Source organism: Labrus bergylta, chromosome 11 (genome assembly GCF_963930695.1).
Source record: "Labrus bergylta chromosome 11, fLabBer1.1, whole genome shotgun sequence".
Classification (NCBI taxonomy): domain Eukaryota; kingdom Metazoa; phylum Chordata; class Actinopteri; order Labriformes; family Labridae; genus Labrus; species Labrus bergylta.
The window spans coordinates 3,721,727-3,740,702 of NC_089205.1; the positions used below are offsets into that span (position 1 = coordinate 3,721,727).

At 40.1% G+C, this 18,976-nt stretch overlaps 1 protein-coding gene across 2 annotated transcripts; it reads right to left on the bottom strand.

Moving 5' to 3' along the window:
- Window positions 1-403: 403 nt before the first annotated feature.
- LOC109996697 (tubulin-specific chaperone cofactor E-like protein) lies at window positions 404-18,578 on the bottom strand. 2 transcript variants are annotated; one of them, XM_020650956.3, is made up of 10 exons: window positions 18,451-18,578; window positions 18,216-18,286; window positions 15,237-15,416; window positions 14,599-14,738; window positions 13,586-13,767; window positions 11,476-11,732; window positions 10,594-10,720; window positions 10,337-10,453; window positions 9,263-9,374; window positions 404-7,376 (listed from the first exon to the last, which is right to left on the bottom strand). In XM_020650956.3, the coding sequence occupies exons 3-10, from the start codon at window positions 15,382-15,384 to the stop codon at window positions 7,170-7,172; spliced, it is 1,290 nt and encodes a 429-aa protein (XP_020506612.2). In that variant the 5' UTR covers window positions 15,385-15,416; window positions 18,216-18,286; window positions 18,451-18,578; the 3' UTR covers window positions 404-7,169. The 2 variants fall into 2 exon arrangements, with proteins under 2 accessions (XP_020506612.2, XP_065816461.1); XM_065960389.1 differs by having other exon boundaries at window positions 15,237-16,166.
- Window positions 18,579-18,976: the final 398 nt, after the last annotated feature.

The window sequence follows — 18,976 nt, forward strand, 5'->3', positions numbered from 1 at the left end:
TGAACTCAAAAACTCAACGAAACAACAAGCACTAGCCAATCAGAGACAGCGTAGGACAGGTCAGGCATTTGCCAACCATAAATATATAAAAAAGAAGCTTACTGAACAATGCTCATCAGAAGGGATTAAGAAGTGGGTATACACGTTGTACCTGTGTATACCCTGCACTTCACCACCTCATTTCAGTCTGTTTCATTACCAGGTAAAGTCTCCTCATAGGAGCTTTAAGGATTTAAGGTCCCAGCACTCACAGTCATTAATGCTGCAGTGTGTGAGTGTCTGCATCACAGCGAATGAGTCATAAAATCAAAGTGCCGCATCAATATCTGTACCAAGAAACGCATCCGGGCCACTTTATAGTTTCATAAGTTTCTGTGAATGAAACAAAGTGTCACACATTGAGGAGGGAGACGGCCATTTATTACCAGCAAGTGACGCATCCTTCTCTACAAATACAAGAGAGATGACTCACTCTGTTCCATTTAATACATTATATACTGTAATCCTACAAAATAATTAAGCTGTAAATTGCCACTGACTGTGAATAGTCCTGTGTAATATATACTGTATGTAGTCATGTGAAATGATTAGCTTAAATACTGGTGTACAAGTCTGAGTGGGTGTGAAGTCTGCACATTGAGCACAACCAAAATCTATAATCAAGACAAACAAATAAAAAAAAAGCCTTCTGGGATCCATGTGAGCACTAGTACATTACTCTTACAGGCAGCTGATGACTCAGTGTGTTCACTGATATATCACCAGAACACACGAGTGTCATTCAAACTGGATGTGCTGCCAGATTATGTGTTAAGTATTTTCCTTATCAAAGGAAATATGGAGCTTTTCAAAGTATGAATTAACTCCATTCCAGCAGGCAAAACCTAAATATAACAGAAGAGTGTTTCCTTTTAGTTTCAGGTCTTATAGATTAGAAAATATAAGTTATATTAGTTTATAAATTAACCATTTTCAACTCCTTATTTGCTCAATTACTTATTATACTGTATATTATCACAAGACTGCACTGGTTTTGTGGAAAAAAGAAGGAGGTAATTGTTTGTGACTTTAAAAGAAAAATCAACCCTCAGGAGGCTTTTTTGACACCCCGAGTAAAAATCTCCTTCAGTCACTGGAACAAAGATGCCTGTTTCCAAACCAGAGTTGGATGAAAAGTTTGATAACACTCTAAATTAGGTATGCGATCAGCTTGGCACAAACACTTGAAAAAGGAGAAACAGACAGTCTGGCTCAATGGAAAAAAAATAAAAAAATGTCATCTCTAAAACTCACCACTTCATGTAAAAAGAAGTGGATTCATGAATCTTAAAAACAATCTCTCAGGAGCTCTAAAGGCTGTAAAACACCATGGCCAATATGTCAGGCTATTTGAAAATAAGATATAGTAAATAAGATAATGAAAAACATTTTAACAACATGGACGTAGTCTAAGTGATGTCAATCATTGTTTTTTCAAGAGGCGTTATGAAGCGAAACGACTGCGTCTGCCATATTGGACATTCTGTCACAACCTAACTTTCCACCATCTATGAATAGACAAAGGTGGAGTTAAAGTGTTCCTTGGCTAACAAACAGCTACATCACATCCACCTGACCCTGATATAAGGGTAAGCCAAAGCTATGTTTTTTTTAAATCATCAAAACAGATTAGTTATTAAAAAAAAAAAAAAAATCACATTCAAGGAGTTTTCACCAAGGTTGCCCCTTGATGTGAATACAACAAGTTAACAATATAATCATCAATGCCCTGAAACTTTCAAAGATTTTCCTGGGTTTCATTTATAACAAAGCTCTGTGGAGTTTATTACCACTTATAACTCCAAGTATGCGTCGTGATCACTGTCGGAGCCAACATAAAATAAATCAAAAACATGAATACAATTAATATACATATATAAAATAAATAAATACATAAATATATAATAAATAAATAAATAAAGACATGTCCTCACAATGATCAGCACAAACACAAACAATAATAACTTTGAGAGTTGGTGCGAGCACTGCACTGCTGCTGGCTATGGCTGCGGTTCATGCTACGCTAACATTTATTTAGCTTCATCTACCCTGCTGTGTGTCGTTGCTACACCTTCACTAAGTCTTTTTATGTCAGACCTTCTAATATTCAAGTATAGCAGTAGTGTCCTAAACAGTGGTAGATTATAGTAACGAAAAAAGAAGTGCGTTTATAAGACATTGAAGACGTACACATGAAGAAATAAATGATTTAAAACATATAATGAACAAAAACAATAACATGGAACAGCATTGTGTATGCAACACAGGACATTCGATAGACTACAAAATACATTTTAAGTTGGTGAATGAATGATCATAAACTATATTGTTTAACAAAATTGTAGTTTTTTATCACGCTCCCTTCATGTCAAAAAGTATTTAAAATGTCTGATAAGGCAGACAGGAAATAGAGGAAGTCACTCCTTTATACTTTAATGCTCACTATGAGCCTGTCTCGTGGTTGCCCTATTTTGTGGGTGTTTGTGTGTGTTTCACTTCTTTTTTTGACAAAACCCTTCCCGAGAAAGAATACTGTAGAGGCTGAATACATTTACTAACATGATGCTGGAATGTCATCTTACTCTGAATAAGTCAATCATTGACCCACTACTGTACCATGGCTCAGGAAATACATGCTCACACTATACTGTAACACACTGTAACAGTTTCCAAGCCTAACACAGGTGAAACAGATAACGGTTTAACATGAGTCTGGCTCACTTCTCTAAATGTTTCCAAGGTCTCATGATTAATGGATTCATGTTGGGCCTTTGCTAATAATATAACAAAGAGAAGACCTGCTCTGTTTAGAGATAGCATTTGTTATGAATTGGCATTATAGAAAAAAGAAATGTCTGATTGGTTGAAATTAGGACGGATCATTGAAAATTATTTTGATAACGCCCACAAATGGAAAAGTCAGATCTACGTTAATTACAGTTATTAAATATGCATGGCTCAAATACAATCATCGTCCTAAATGCTCTCCCTGAACTATCTGGTCAACACTGTAGCTAATTTTTTCAGTGCAGAAGTTGGCAAACAGTTACATCACACCTGCCTGTCAGCTTTAAGATCATCAAAACCAATAGGTGTGTGTGTGTGACTTTCAGTGTTTGTGCAATTCCCCCAAGTGGACACTCAAGAAACTGCAGGTGTTTGCACATCCGTATCAGCTTCATTTTTCAAGAGGTTTCTGGTTGGGGAAGATATATCCAACAGCCATGTCTGCTGTTGCCATGGTGCTTTTAGAAGCTGTCTGACAGTTTGCAGCAGGCCCAATCTGAAAAAAAAAGTCAGGGAATGTTCTTATGACTCTGCTCTCACTGTGCGAGTGTGTGCAGTTATATGACCAAAAAAATGTGCAAGAAATTCATCCAACCAGTCGGAAGCAGGCAGTGATGAAAGGCAAGAAAATAATTTTAAACATAAAAATGACATTTTTGGGTCTTGTTATACCGTTACAAAAAGTGTGTCTCCTTGCACACTGCACGAGTAAAAAAAATTACAAATGAGTTGTGCAACTTAAGAAACGAGTCAGAATGTGCCTAAAAGTGCACAGTATATGGCCAGCAGGGGGCGAATTAACTAGTTGAAAAAACAAGTCTCTATGCAAGTCTTTCTCAGCTTATGTGTAACCTCATTTTCTTATGAATTTATGTTTTCAATCACTACTTTACTGTCTTCTGAAGTATAGTGATATTTCATTTGGTCAGCTATGATCTCATTGAGAGTTAAACATAAAATAAAGCAGCGGATGCTTCAGGGAATGGCTTCCTTGTGATGGACAAAATGCCACCACTACACAAAAAATGTATTCTTCAGCTTACTGTAAGACTGAAAGACACTTTAAGATGTCAGCTTTTCATTTTCTCTGTAATTAATTTTTTCAAACCTGTCCTTCGCTTGTCTAAACCAGCATACAAAATAATATCACAGTCAACATTCAACTCTAGTGCTAATCACACTAGAGTTAGCTGATAAATAGTCTGACTTTTGACATCCAGATTGTTTTCGGTTTTCTGAAGGTAATAATAGGAAGATTACCAATTAGGCATCCTGTACCTTCTACATCTTTTTGTAGAATTTGTAAATAGAGATTCAACCGTGCCGGGCCTTTCCTCCTGACCAGTCGTAAAACTAGGCTCAAAAAGCAGCAATAAAGAAGGGGCCAGATACAGTCTATGAACAATACTCAAAGTAACTATGCTGTGTGGAACCTCTGGCTAACGTTATGAACCCAGACGGTACATTCTTTGGTTTTCAGACATATCTGAAAGTTCATAAATGTGCAGGTTGTGATTGGTTAACATAAATAATTATAAAGGATCTCATGGTCAAGCTATGTGACTTAAAGGAGGGAAAAAATCACTTTGTTTTTGGTCTGAAAAAAGACAGAAATGCTTGATCTCCTGCTTAGAATATATAAACAGCTCTCCCTCCTGTTTAGATGGTGACATTAACTCACCTTTTGTTGAAGATGACACAAGTTTTATGTGGGAACTTTAACAACTGCAATTCAAGTGAACGTCTTTGTGAGGCAAACGTACTTACTATAACTACGAAAACAACATCTTTAAAGGTTCTTGATGTGAGGCCGGAGGAGGTGTAAATGCATTTGTACATTTAAAAGAAAAAAAAAACACTTAATAAACACAAGTAGTAATTTAAAGCTGAGTATTTGTGATAGTCTTCAGGCGGGACCTTTGCGTTTTCTATGAGAAATTTCACTCCTAGGGTCTGATTTACACTGATTGTGAAGCTCTTTGCACTCACTAAGCCCTTGCAAATTATACAAGAAAAATGACAGTAATTCACAAAAAACCCACACAAAGGGGTAAATGCACACTGAACTGGGCTGCAGAGCAAAACAGCATCTCTGTGTGTCTGTGGGGTTTGCACACATTTAATGAACCATTATGCAATCATTTGATGAAAAATTGCCCCTTTCTATGCAAATCAGCCTTTAGTGCAAAAAGCGTCTAATTCACAAACACCGGCAATAACAGCCACACACAGAGTATAATAAATGACTGTCTGTTGAGAGATGGTGGAAACTGCGCCACAGTATTTAAAAGAGATGTCACGCTCAAACCTTCCAGTGATCATGAAAACAATTTCTTGACTTATGACTTAAAATAACTGATCTGTAAATTAAGTCCATCAAAATGACTTTGATATTTACTTTTCTTAATATAACCAGGGGTCCAATCAGTCAAGGGCTGTGTGCGGCTCCACACTTCATCCACATGTGTGAAGACGGTCTGCAGCTGTTACCATGACGAGGGTGTAAAACTGAGAGGAAGCTTTGTTTAAAACAGTGAAACTCAAATCACATTTTAAGAGTCTGGCCTCAGAATTAAGTTGAAAAAGTTTCCCCTTGACTCCTAGCTCATCATCTTTATGTGGACCGAACTGAACTCCGTCAGAGCATGAGAGTGCAGCTCTGAGCAGAGTAAAGGTGCAGATCTCTTGTCTCCACATTCACACACAAAACATGAGCAAACTGCTCGGAGAAGAACAACTTTTTGGGTGTGTTTGTGCCAGGATATAATTATATTAGGGCTGGGCAACGATTCAAAGTTTTAATCACGTTAATCGCATGAGTTCCTGTGATTAATCGCGATAAATCGCATTGTTGTACGCAAAATCCAATAATTAATTAAAAAGTAGTGTATAGCGCACTATTATTGTAAATGTACTTCTCAACTTAAACAATGTAATCAAAGCAAATAAATACAAAACTAAAGCTTATCGCATTTGTTGCAGTCTGGACGCAGAGTGGTGTGGGTCTCCTCTCTGACTGCAGCTGGGTCTGCTGTGCGAGGCTAGACTGACAGCCTGTGAGTGCTTTTGGAAGGGGGAGGGGCTCACGGCAGCACCTGCTGCTCGTTGAGGACAGTACCTGCAGAGCAATACGTGCTTTCACGTCAGTTTCTTACACCAAAGAAGTCTCCAATAACACCAGAAAAAGTCGCTAGATTTGTCGCTAGTAGCTGTTGACAAAAAAAGTCAAAAAAGATTTAGCGAGAAAGTCGCCAAGTTGGCAACACTGTTTCCTCTTTCCTGTGAGCGCCGCAGCAGACATGCGCAGCAGTAAGCAACATACTAGGCTCGCTCACGATGGAATTTTACAAATAAAAAGCCAATGAGCAACAGACTTTTACAATAAGAAAATAAATAATAAAAACTGCGTTAATGCAAGATAAAACAATTGTCGGCGATAATTAATCAATGAGTTGACGCGAAAATAACGCGTTAACGTGCCCAGCCCTAAATTATATATATGCTTTGTGAATTAAACATGTAATGGAGCAGATAGTGGGAGCAAAATGAATCACTACTTTTTGAGCTATTAGGGGCTGCGATCTAATCTCGATCATATCTTAGTGAAATCCCTCTTAAGTGTCCTTATTGGCTGTTGGAGAGATAGCTAATATTATGACTCTTTATGTATTTATCTAACTGATGTCTGTGTGATGTAGCTTCTTCTAACCATTGTAATAATTCCCAGAAGTTTGAAAAAAAGAAGAAAAAGAAAAAAACCTTTGAACAACAGAACTAACCAAAAAAAACAAAGTTTCATCGCCGTCTTTCATCGTTACTGTTTTTAGGAAATATTTTCCCTTCAACAAAAACTGCTCTTCCTGATATTGTGCCCACTTAGAGGTGGAGATGAGTGCAGCGGGGTAGCTTTCTGTGACGAGTGGGCAAGCCGGTGGTAAATGTTTTGTACTTAGCGACAGAGCTGCTTGGTTGATACAGCAGGGCCCTCCCCCTCGCTCCAGTTAAACTTCTAGTAGATTCGAGGTTGCTCTCTCGGCCTCTTCTCCTATCTGACAGGTCGACTCCAATGGATTCCTCTTAAATAAAGCTCAAATAAATAAAGACAAATTCTCTCCTGACTGGCTGCGTTTCCAGTCAGGCCCTCCTAGCAGCTCACTGTAGCCCTCTGTGGAGTCTTCTGATGTTTTACACATCAACTTCTTCTTTAAGCTCTTACACATCGGCCGCTGATCATTTATACTTTTTCCAGTGATTTTGTGATTTTCAGGTAACCAATCAACAACTAATCCAACAAATCGATCAATCAGTGAGTCCCTCCTCTCAGACACTTTGATTCCAGTGATTTACTTGGTCTTGGGCACCACCAGTATTTCATCTCCGTCCTGGATGCTGTAGGAGTGGAGAGCGCGCGTGTTGTATCTCATCTCCTCAGGGCCGAAGGCGCTGAACTTGTCGATGTAATAGAGCCTCATGCTGTTGGTGGAAAGCTGCACGACGGTCGTCAGTTGCTTCTTCAGCTCAGCTACTGTCTGGTCCAGACGGATGTTCAGCTGGATAAAAAGAAAATAAACAAAAGAGACATGTTTTATAACAATGAAGCCGTACTGAGACTCTTAAAAACTACTGTAGCTGTGCATGTGTGAGTGCAAATGTCCGATTCCAGAGTGAAGTCGGGGTGAGGAGGTGATGTGTACACTTGGACATTCACCATCAGCAAGTTGGCATTGTTCATGTTGAGTGGAGTTTCTCTGCTTTAAGGCCCTGACACACCAAGCAGGCGACAAAGAACTAGTGGCGATGAAGGACGCCTGTTGCGTCGCATCATGTCGCCTCACATCTTGGCCTAAAAGTGGCACTAGAACACACTGCAAAGACTACAGCCGACGTCCAACCACCACCTTGTTATGATACGAGAAGACCATTTTCACACCGTTGTCGCGCACAACTCGTATTATAGGTAGCCTACCAATGGAGAATAATGTCTGAAAAAAAAAGGTTTAAAATGGCGCTGGCATTGTCAGGCCTTGGTATTAGTGGAAGAAGAGGCAGAGGCGACAAATAAGGACCGATGGCAAACGATCTCCTTGGTGTGTCAGGGCCTTTTATGCTCTTTACTGCTCACCTCAGTTGTCTTATTTTGTGTTTTCTGTAATTGGGTTTGTGTGTTGTAGAAACATCCTTATGCATGTTTTAGTGATATTAACACAGAAATAGGAGCCAATGCATACTCCTCTACCTTGTTTTTTAAATGTTGTACCCACAAAGGCGCTTATAAATTAAATGTATTATTATTATTTATTGTCCTCTAATCTAAGCTGAACAAGGTATTTCTAGTTGTGAAATTGGGTCTGACACAGATAACTACTCAAGCCCTAACAGGACATGTATCCATATATTTCATTTTACTCTAATTCCTGTGAATGGACGAAGGATGTGTTGGTGTATGTGTAGTGATTATCGTTTAAAACATACATATCTATTTTCCTACATTAAGAAGAAGGAATGTGCCTTTAGGGCTTCCGTAGATAATCTTCCCCTGTAAGGGCATGCGTATCTAATAAATGTCCAGATAATGTCAGGACTGGTATGTCCTGAAACTGTCGAGCAAATGTCTGGAGTTCAGTTTCTAAAAGGGCTTCTTAAACCCTCACATCAGGAACAATTGAGGGCACCACACTACTACTTTACCTTAGCAGAACATTTAATTGTTTTTATTGTTAAAGGGGAATACCAGTATTTGCAAACCTAGTCTTTTTTCCTTAATGAGTAATAAGAATAAAACATTTTGGAGTATCTCAAGAAGTGTACAATTTTTTTTTAATGTATGCTCAAAGCTCCTATTCTCCAAACATTTTAAGGGTGAGCCGCTTTTGTGAACTCACTTGAGCCTCAGGTATCCTCTTGCTTTGTGCTGTCAGGTTAAATTAAGTTTTTCCTTAACTTTGCCACGTATTCCTTAACTCTGACTTCCTCACATGTCCTTTGTACTTGATAGTGAAATAGTTCTGTAATTGCATTTACTTTATTAACTACTTAACAAGTCCTTTATTTGACTTCAAGTAATGCGAATGCTGAACTGTTACAGTCCTTACATGCACTCTGTGAGTAGGTTATACATACACTGTAAGATTTTTTCTCATAGTCCACTGCACAGCTCCTACATTGCACCTTTTGTACATTTTGTGTTTTTTATATTTTATATTTTACATTTTTAAATTATATTTTATATATTGTAATATCTCCTTATACTGTATTATTTAAGTTGTTGCTAGTTCTGCTTTATTTCCTTGTTAATTGTTTAGCACCAATACACCAAGTCAAATTCCTTGTAGATGTAAATGTACTTGGCAATAAACCCTGATTCTGATTCTGATTCTTGAAGCCTGCAATAGCAATAAGTCTGAACAGGGGGCAGTGTGGGCATAACTTAACACACCTCTTGCACTTTTTCCTCACAGTGAACCTCCACCTGGGCACGGCAGCGAGGTCTGAGGTCAATCTCGGCGAGTGGTTCCAGTTTCCCGTACTTAGTCACCAGAGAGTGGTACCTAAAGGAGAAAAGAGGAGCCATGACACAAGCACATGAAACAGATGTTCATTACAGTTCAGCTGCGTTTAGACCAAGAGTAAATAGAAGTTCAGCTCACTTTAGATGTGAGACTTGACCTCAGGGTCATTTGTGTTTATAAGTGTTGATTTAACACATCCTTTAAATATCTGAGCCTCTATATACTGTGTAAACAATATCATCGCTCTCTCCAGGAACTGTCTGGATTCCTGTCACTTCAAGCTACTTGAAGCAGAACAGTGCAGAGTTTGTTGACTTGTCATTGAAGAATCTGTACCAGGACAACTACCGGCTTACAATTTCAGCCGTGAGGACCTGTACATCTGTGACTACATCCACTGAAAATCTGAATAAAAGCATTGTGTGAACATGTGCGTCGCCTCATCCCAGAAAAAAACAAACAGATCCAGGCTTTTACTTTAAAAAAGAACACCTAATGCATGCAGAGGGGGCCACATATCCAACTTCAGCACAATGCTCAGAAACTCTGTACCTCAGTACATGTGATAGTGTTCACTGACTCCAGAGTAAACCCCGCTTACATTCTCAGCCATGAGCTGCAAAATGACCAAATCAGTTCACTGTTTACCAAAATACGAGCACGTTCAATTAACGCACTTATTGAGAAATCAGGGTTGCTAACCCTAAAGTATGCCCTGCCTTATCATCTAATGACTCTCAATGACACCATAATTGACAAAATGAAGTTCATGATATGTTGAAGAAGACTTGAAACCAAGCGGCAACCTCTGGGTTTACATTTTAATATAGGTGCGTTATGTGACCTTCTTGGCAGCACGCCTCAAGTGGACACCCAAGGCACTGCAGTTTGTTGTAATTCCACATTGGCCCAGTTTCAACACCCGAGGTTGTCCCTTAGTAGAGTCAGCATTTCCAACATGGTGACGACCACCATTACTGTAGGCTTCATGTGCTCAGTACCTGTCGGGCAGCTCCTCCTCAGGGTAGTCTAAGTAGTAACGGATGAAGAATCTCTCTGCGTCTTCCCTCTCATTATCAGTCACAACACTGCCGTTTAGCAAAGATATTGCAGGGAGCCTGTGGGGGAACACATACATTATTTTTAATGCAGTGGAGCAGCAGGTCATAATGAGTCAAAAATTACCTTCCAAAGGTCAAATTTCAATCAGCTATCAGTGTTTGAAGACAATGAACAACTTTTTTTAAAAGCGACTCACTGTGCTATCATGAGGCTCCGTCGCTCTACGTTGGTGTAAGTCTGCAGTAAGGGAATGCCCTGCAGCCGAACCTCCTCCAGTCTGGGAAAGAAGTTCAGCTTCTCGATGTCATCCCATTGGCTGAGACCTGAAAACACACGCAAAGAACTAAGAGAAACTGCCCTTTTTTTTAACAGTAAATAATCCAGATTTGTCTTGAAGTGTGGAAGCGATGGAGAGAAGACATTTGAACACATCTTTAGGTATTGTTTTTGTCCCCTCCACTCCCAACAGAGCTCTAAAAATAGGATCACCACTAATACTCCTCAAAATAGAAACGTTTCCTGAGATAAAAGCTGAAGCAGGGAAGGAATCTGTCCTGAGTCTCTGCAAATAACACCAAGCTGTGAGGATACAGCGACATGTTTGCTTGTGCTAATTTTACCAAGTGTTTTCAAATCAATGCAGGCGAATGCTGATACTGTTATTGTTGTAGTACCAAAATAATCCAGTACAGCAAAAAAAAAACAATACGTTCACACCCACAAAAAAAATTACACTGTACTACATCAACACACCAGAACAACCTATTTTTTTTACATGTCTGAAATATTTGGCTAAACTGGATTTCATGCAAATGTGAGATCAAAGTTGAGTCTTATCAAGGCCATTGTGGATTTGAGATCCTTGAGCACCTTAAACATATTTACAACCCTGTATCCACAACCAACCAAGACAAGTAATAGACTCGTACTACACATACACACACACACACACACACACACACACACACACACACACACACACACACACACACACACACACACACACACACACACACACACACACACACACACACACACACACACACACACACACACACACACACACACACACACTGACCTGAGTTATTCAGGTTCATGCTGCGTAGTTTGGGAAAGAGTCGTTGCAGTATGTCCTTGTTGTCCTGAATGGAGGTCAGGTGGTTGTTGGCCATGATCAGAGTTTCCAGGCTGGGGAACATGGGGCCAAACTTGCGGACTTCGGTCCAGTCCTTGAGGCTGTTGTCGGTGATGTGTAGCAGGCGCAGGGTGGGGCAAACCACGCTTGAGACACTCACACTGCTGTACTCATTAAGGCACAGAAACAACTCCTCCAACCTGCAGATTTTCAGAAAATGTCAACATTATTTCAGGGGTTTCCACAGACATAAAAAGAAGTCAGCCAGTGGGAAAAAATAAGCCAGCAAGAGGAGTAAGGGGGCATGCCCCCAAAGGAGAAAAGATTGGCGGTAAAAGCCTAAATCTGGTGGTTTCAGGCACTTTTTAATCCCACTTTTATATCAGGCTTCTCTTTGATAACCAAATTCTTAAAAGGTTTTGATTTAATGAAAAGGACAATTAGGCCTCTATCGTGTCAAATAAAAGTGCTCTTGGGAAAATTTAAGGTGGGCAACCTAGGCTGTATGGTGGCCCAGAGGAGTACTGGACTAGAGTTTCACAACAGGGGGCTTCAGTAGCCTAGCAGTTATGTCCCACGTCCCATGCATAGAGGCTATGGTGCTTTTTTCAGCTGCCGTAGGTTGGAATCCAACCTCGGTCCTTTGCTGTATGTCACCCCCTCCTGACTCTTCAGCTGTCCTCTCTAATAAAGGCAAAAACAGTTTCACAACAGCATAGGGTTCATTTAAACCTAGTTAGGTACAAGTAATAAGAGGGGGGGCTGAGGGTCACCCAACACTCAATTCCCTGGATTGGGTTGAGGATTAGTACAACAATTTGTTGTGGTAATTAAAATATGTAAAAGGAAAAGAGAAAATAAATGCTTCTTCCTGTAAGAGACTCACGTTGTTGAAAGATTTCATCAATCATTTTTGACATGTTCGTTATAAAACGGAATAGTTTAATGTAAAACACAAAACTCATGAGAGATTTCTGTTTACTGCTTTTTTTCTTTAAATAACAAACACACTTTGGGGCGCGCGGGTAGCGCAATGGTTAGGGCGCGCGTCCCATGTATTGAGGCCCCTTTCCGCATGTCATTCCCCGCTCTCTCTCCCTGGTTTCCGACTCTATCCACTGTCCTCTCTCTGCATTAAAGGCACGAAAAGCCCAAAAATAAATCTTTAAAAAAAATAAAAAATAAATAACAAACACACTTTGCTGTGATTTTTTACAATGCAGTGTACTTTTTTGTACTTTTTAAATCACATCGAGCAAACGACCCCATTGGAAGCGATGATTAGCTTAGCTTCCATGCCTTCACTTGGGCTAGTCTCTTTTTAAAGAGGCCAGTACCTCATTCACAACAGTATAAAAAATACAAAACTATCCCTTTAACACATGAATTAAAATGAAGACACAAACCTTACAGAGCAGCCAAACACAGAATCTTCCAGAAGAGATCTAACCCCAATAAAGAAATGTATTTGACATTTATGATGTAAAGAAACATTTTGACTTTCTTTTAAGCTAACACACTTTTGATAAATGCATGTTTTAGTAAACTCCCCAGACAGTTTAAATAACCTTCAGAAAATCTGACTGAAGCAGTCTGTGAGATGGAAATGAGGACGACCATCTCTGCAATTATTTTGCTCATATTAGTGAAACACTGCAGTCTGATCACAGCTGAGCGCTCCTGTGTCCACACACACTGAGGGGGCGGAGTTATCACATACAGACAGGCATCTTTCTTATGATCATCATGATTTTAGTGAGAGCAAGAGCTTTTAAAATGTTCGGGAAAGTGAGGTGCAACTTATAAATCGGGCAGTTTTTTTTTTAGAATCAACAACATAACAGGAAGTCGACTAAACTTAAGTGCCTATTTAGCTGTTTATGAAAAGCCCTAATAATTAGTGATAATAAGTGTCTATCATTTTGATTAAATTCTTTACATGGGTAACAACCACTGGGGCTGGTGTTTTACAAGTCTCACAGGATAGGATTAAAACAAAGCTCCCCTAAGAGGCCCAATAACAACATCAGCAGCCTGTAGATACTTCTCTTACTCGGGTATCTCCCTGGCGAGCAGCAGCACAGTGTCCCAGGACACCTGAGTGTTGTTGAGGACGAGGCGTCGGACCCGAGAAAAGGCTTCGGCACACCGCGGCTCAAGGGCCATTCCCGCCAGGGGGTTGGAGCTCAGGTTCAGAAAATCCAGGTTGGGGATGTTGGAGACAATTTTACCGATCTGAAAACGAGAAACTCATATTTAAATGTTGTGCTGTTGTACTTTCATAAACCTGTGTCCATATTTTAGCTTACAACTTATAACACACTCACATTCTTTTACACAACAGCTAACCGTTACAGTCAACCACTTTCCAGCTAAGTTAGCATTTAATGGCTGTTAAAGGAGAACTTCTTCTGCACTACTGAGGTGTCCAAAGTGACCTGGCTGACACACTTTGCTGGAGTTTGCCCTCGTCAATAACAAATACTAAACAACCAGAGCAGGGGGGGAGGTACCATGAAGATAGATGAGAGCCCTGTTGAGTCTAAAGTCAGAGTTTATGTGTCCCGAAGCTGGCTCTCTTTTAACCTGGCCAGATCACTATAGTAACTGACTCTACGTTCAGGCTTTTGGCTTTGAATCGGCTGTGAAGTGTCGTCATTTCTATTATTCTTTAGCTGGGAATAGGGGGCCTGATAGCCCAGCAGATATGTCGAGTGTCCCCAGTAGTTCAGGCTTTGTAGAGCCAGGATACTCATAGAAAGACTGGGTAAGTTTGACTAGCTTCATAGTACACCCCTCAGATTGCAGTTACAGTTAAAGGGGGTTCCTTTACCAGTATTTCATCAAATGCATCTCTATGGCAACTGAATGGATTTTAAATTAACTGTTTTTGGACAAATAATGGCGCAGAAGATTGAGATAACTTTAGTCAAGTTTTGAATGCCAAAAATAGCTTTCAGTCAGACACGTTCATTGTTAGTTTGACAACAAATCAAATATGAACTATAGTAAGCCTTCATTTTTTTAATGAGAGTGAAATTGTGGATCAAAAATAACAGGCCGCACCTCATGCCAGTCCTGCAGTTTGTTGTGCGACAGGTCTAGCTCGATGACGTGGGCACAGAAGGCGACGATTTCTGCCCGCTCCCCGGCCCTGCTGATCCCACAGCTGTTCAACACCAGCACACTGGGCAGGTTCAGGCGGTCTGCAGGTCACAGGAAAGAGAAGGGTTTAGAGGGAACACTGAAATAAAGAGGGGGTGTTTGAAATTGGTTTACAGTTCCTTAATCTCTAGAATCCATTTTTTTAAACGGAGTGGATGTGCCGCTGATTGTTTACTTATAGCATCTACACCTGCAACACACATGGTGAAGTGTTGTGTGAATCACAGGCAGCTCAAAATGATACGCTTTTGTTTAATCAGGAGTTACAATCACAGAGATGCTCATGTAGACTAAACGTTACTTTGAACATCGTTAGGAATGGTTTAGGACCCTTAAGTAACACAATAACCTCTTCTCCCTCTCCACCTTTCCTCCTCCTCCTACTGTATTCCATGTGAGTTTTGTAGCTGCTGTCAGAGGCCTGGACTCAGTGTGTGATCAAAGTAGGAGGGGTGTGAATTCAGAAAATGACTAAATGTCACAGATCATTAAAAGTATGATTTTTTTGATTGGATTGTCATTTTTGTCCTCCAGCTCACCTTTCATGGGGGATCCTTGAGGACCTGCGGTGGGCACCACCACTACGCCCATACCGGGCCCCCTGCGGCACGGGAAGTTCTCCGGGCTGTACTTTTCACTCATCACCTCCACAAAGGTGCGGCCCTCCATGTCCTCCGGTGGCTCCATGGCTCCGTCCCGCTGGGCTGACCCTGCCTCAGCTTGTCCACAATGAGGGGAAGAGGCAGACATCCACAGTAATAAGCTGTTCGCTCATACTGCACGCAGGGCCCTGTTTTAACCTCCCCGTCAATATTAGTGGCGTTATACATAGTCAAACCTCTGATTGGTCAGATTCTGCTTATCGTCGATTGATCATCTTGTTTTTTTTTGTTTTTTTTTGCGCTCATTGAATTTGCTCTACGGTAGGACTTGATCCATCCTATTTCTCACTGGTTCCCATCAGTGTTTGTGCAGATTTAACCACCACAGCAGCCTCAATCTACCCAACTCAGACCAGTGTCAAAGAACCACCAACTTTTTACCATTTGAAGATGTACTGTACTCTCCTGATCATAACAGTCCAACAAAAACAGTCCTGCTGCATCACTAAGGGCCCCCACGACCCAAATCCAGTGACAGATCTAGAACCACATTACATCCATTTCTGTAATAATTCATTTTATTGTAGGATTTTTTTTCCACTGTGATACTTAAAAATGACGGCCGTACTCTGACCTTTTGATTGACACTTCATTTGGTGAATTACAACCTTTCATTCACTGTTCCCTATAAGAGCCAATAAGAGCCTGAGTTGAAAGGAGGTGCCTGCCTCCGTCCTGATATATCTATACCTCTGCCAATTTCACATGACAGTGCCAATGAGTGACATTTCTTGTTGTCAATGAAATTCTGAACACGTGGATATGCTGCTCCAATCAATAACTCAGGATGATTTCTTCTTGCACACACTAAGGAGATTGAATAAAAAAAATATTTGTTATTTTCACAAGTTGATTTTTTATACCAAGATAGGCCATGAGTCATGATTTATTTTGAGGAAACAGACAAATGAACAAGGTCTGACTCAAACCCACGATGGCCTCAATGATTGAAGCCTTTGCACACGGTGTCCATTCAGACAAAATGTATGTCCCAGACGAGAAGATTGGGTGAATAAGAAAATAGTTCCAAGTTCCATCTTTAACTGAATTTGTTATAAAATCTTCTTATGGGAAAAAATCTGCAAAGAGATAAGTTGCACCTTTTTTGTCTACAAAAAGCAAAAACAGATACAAACTGAAAGTTTCTAATAGGAGATTTAAAGCCCCAGTGGAGGGGGGGCAGTTTTGTAATGTGTCGATTTGCTGGGTCTTTGTAATATAACAATGAGTAAGGTCTTTTTACCTGCTCTTTTGTAATGTTAACAGACAAAGAGTAAGGTATTTTACCTGCTTTTCGTAAAGTGTCTTGAGAGAACACTTGTTATGAGTTGACGCTATACAAATAAAAATTGATTGATTGATTGATTGATTTTGGCTCCCCCTGTAGACAGGGGTAGGTATTATCTATTTTCTGATGTTGTCCTGTACAAACTCAGGGGGTGTTTGATGAAATATATTTTCAAGCTACCTTTTTACAGTCACATGTATCGATTATTTTAAATATATTAGCTGTGGAAAATGTGAAACAAAAGCTGTTTCTTTATCTTGCTGTAGATTGTCTCATCTGACCTCTCCCCCCTTGGCAGAAGATACAGGCATTAAACATTACTGGCAGTTTCCACAGGATCCGTGAGCGCCGCGCACTCCGGAGCATAGCGTTCCCTCTCTAGTCAATGCTCGAGTTTCCACTGCAGGCGTCGTGTGGTACATCTCGGGCGCATGTCAGTAGACTCTGTTTGGACCTCATGTTGCAGATATTAAGCTTGTTTTCCAAATGAGAACATAGTTAAAAATGTTCAAAAAGTGGTGTCCTTTTTTGGTAGAATTAGAGTCCACTTTATGTCTGTCCTCATGTCACCATGCAGCCGTGATAATTTATTCCCCATTAGAGCATATTTGATCAATTATTCCACTTTTCACTTGCCTAGTTTTTATATATTCAACTTCCATAGCGAGACACATGACTGGTCTGCTCTGATAAACGACTGAATACCTCTTTAACAGCAGTACGTATGATAGTGGGAGCAAGGAGGGACACAAGGAGGTGTTCTCTGCTCTTATCAGCAAACCACAGACACTGTCCCATTTAAATCTTCACTGAATGTACACACACACAAAGTCTGATCTCCATGCTGAAATTATGAAAACAAAACACAGAGTGAAGAATGCCCCTTTGACCCCGACCTATCACTCACTGTAAACATCTATAATTAAAATGACGAGCATACGTGTGCTTTTTTTAAACGCTCTGTGGGCAGAGCTGCTGTCGAATCTGCTGCAGGAAAGCATTAATTATGTAGGGATTTTTACTAAAATAAAAATAAAAAGATCCCGTTACAATGTCTTCTTTGGTGAGGCGGGGCTGCAGTACTTTGTGGTAATGTATCAAGAGCAATTTGTTACTCTTAAGTAATCTAGAATAGCTAATTATTTGTTGTGATGCCACTGTTATTTTTCACAACTCAACGTTATATAGAGGGCAAAAAGCAGCAGAGTATTAGGAGAAAAAGGTGGGTTTTTTTACCTGCCATGAGGATGAGGAACATGGCAGGACATTTCATTTATATATATTTTTTAAGTTACTGTAAAAGTGGTTTTCTCAGTATTTATAATTTGACAGGCTGCCTACAGCACTGCTTTTCTATTGGTCACTTGTGTTTTGAGTAAGGGGCAGACACAATAAGATTTTCTCCCCCCAGTTTCTTCCTTCCCTAATATCTACAGTCCATGGTTCCCTCCCAAACATGGAATGTGAAAAAACTGTGAATAGTTTTCTTTTATTATAATAAACTGTGAACATTTCCACGAGCGGAACAAAGAAAAATAAATGAAAACACATGGCGGAAAGCTGCTTACCTGAAGAGACGCTTCCCGTGATTCGACTACTGTCACTGGTCCCTGTCGTTGACTCTGTTAGTACTGTTGGCCTGTCAAAGAAATCAGAAGCAGTTTGATTCATTTTGCATCCGCACACAGATGTATTTGTGTATTCATTGTGTGCAGATGAAAGAAAATGTCATTTTTATAGAAAGAAATCTGTCCATAATAAAGATAAAAGTCGAGGCCTATTGCATCGTTAGTGGTGTCTTACTCCAGAGTGGCTGCTCGGGCTGACAGATGTCTCCAGAAGAAATGCTGGCCCCTCTTTGATCAGACGTCAGGATGTGATCTGGACAGTCCAGAGAAAGGGAGGAGGACTTGGGGAGGGGGGGGGGGGGGGCGGGGGGGCTGTCACCACATGACACTGAAGTGCAAACAAGGTCAAAGATCACTGCCTGCCTTGTTATTTATTTACCAGTATCAATAAAATCTGAACAACATCACATTCAGATTTATAGAGAGGTGCTCTGGGTCACGGAATAAAACACAAATCTCAATCTGCATCACATTATACTCAATGATGAAACTTTGTTCAGCAAAAAAATAAAAGTAATAATAATTATAAAATTTATTTATATAGCACTTTTCAACACAGGGTAAAACGTGAGTCTGTTGAACTGAAATTCTGTGAGAACTCTGACTATTTGCTTTTCATGTAATCTAACATCTTACTCTGTAGTATTTATGATAGTAATACATTTACCCAGACGATATTTCCAATGTGGCATTCACGGCAA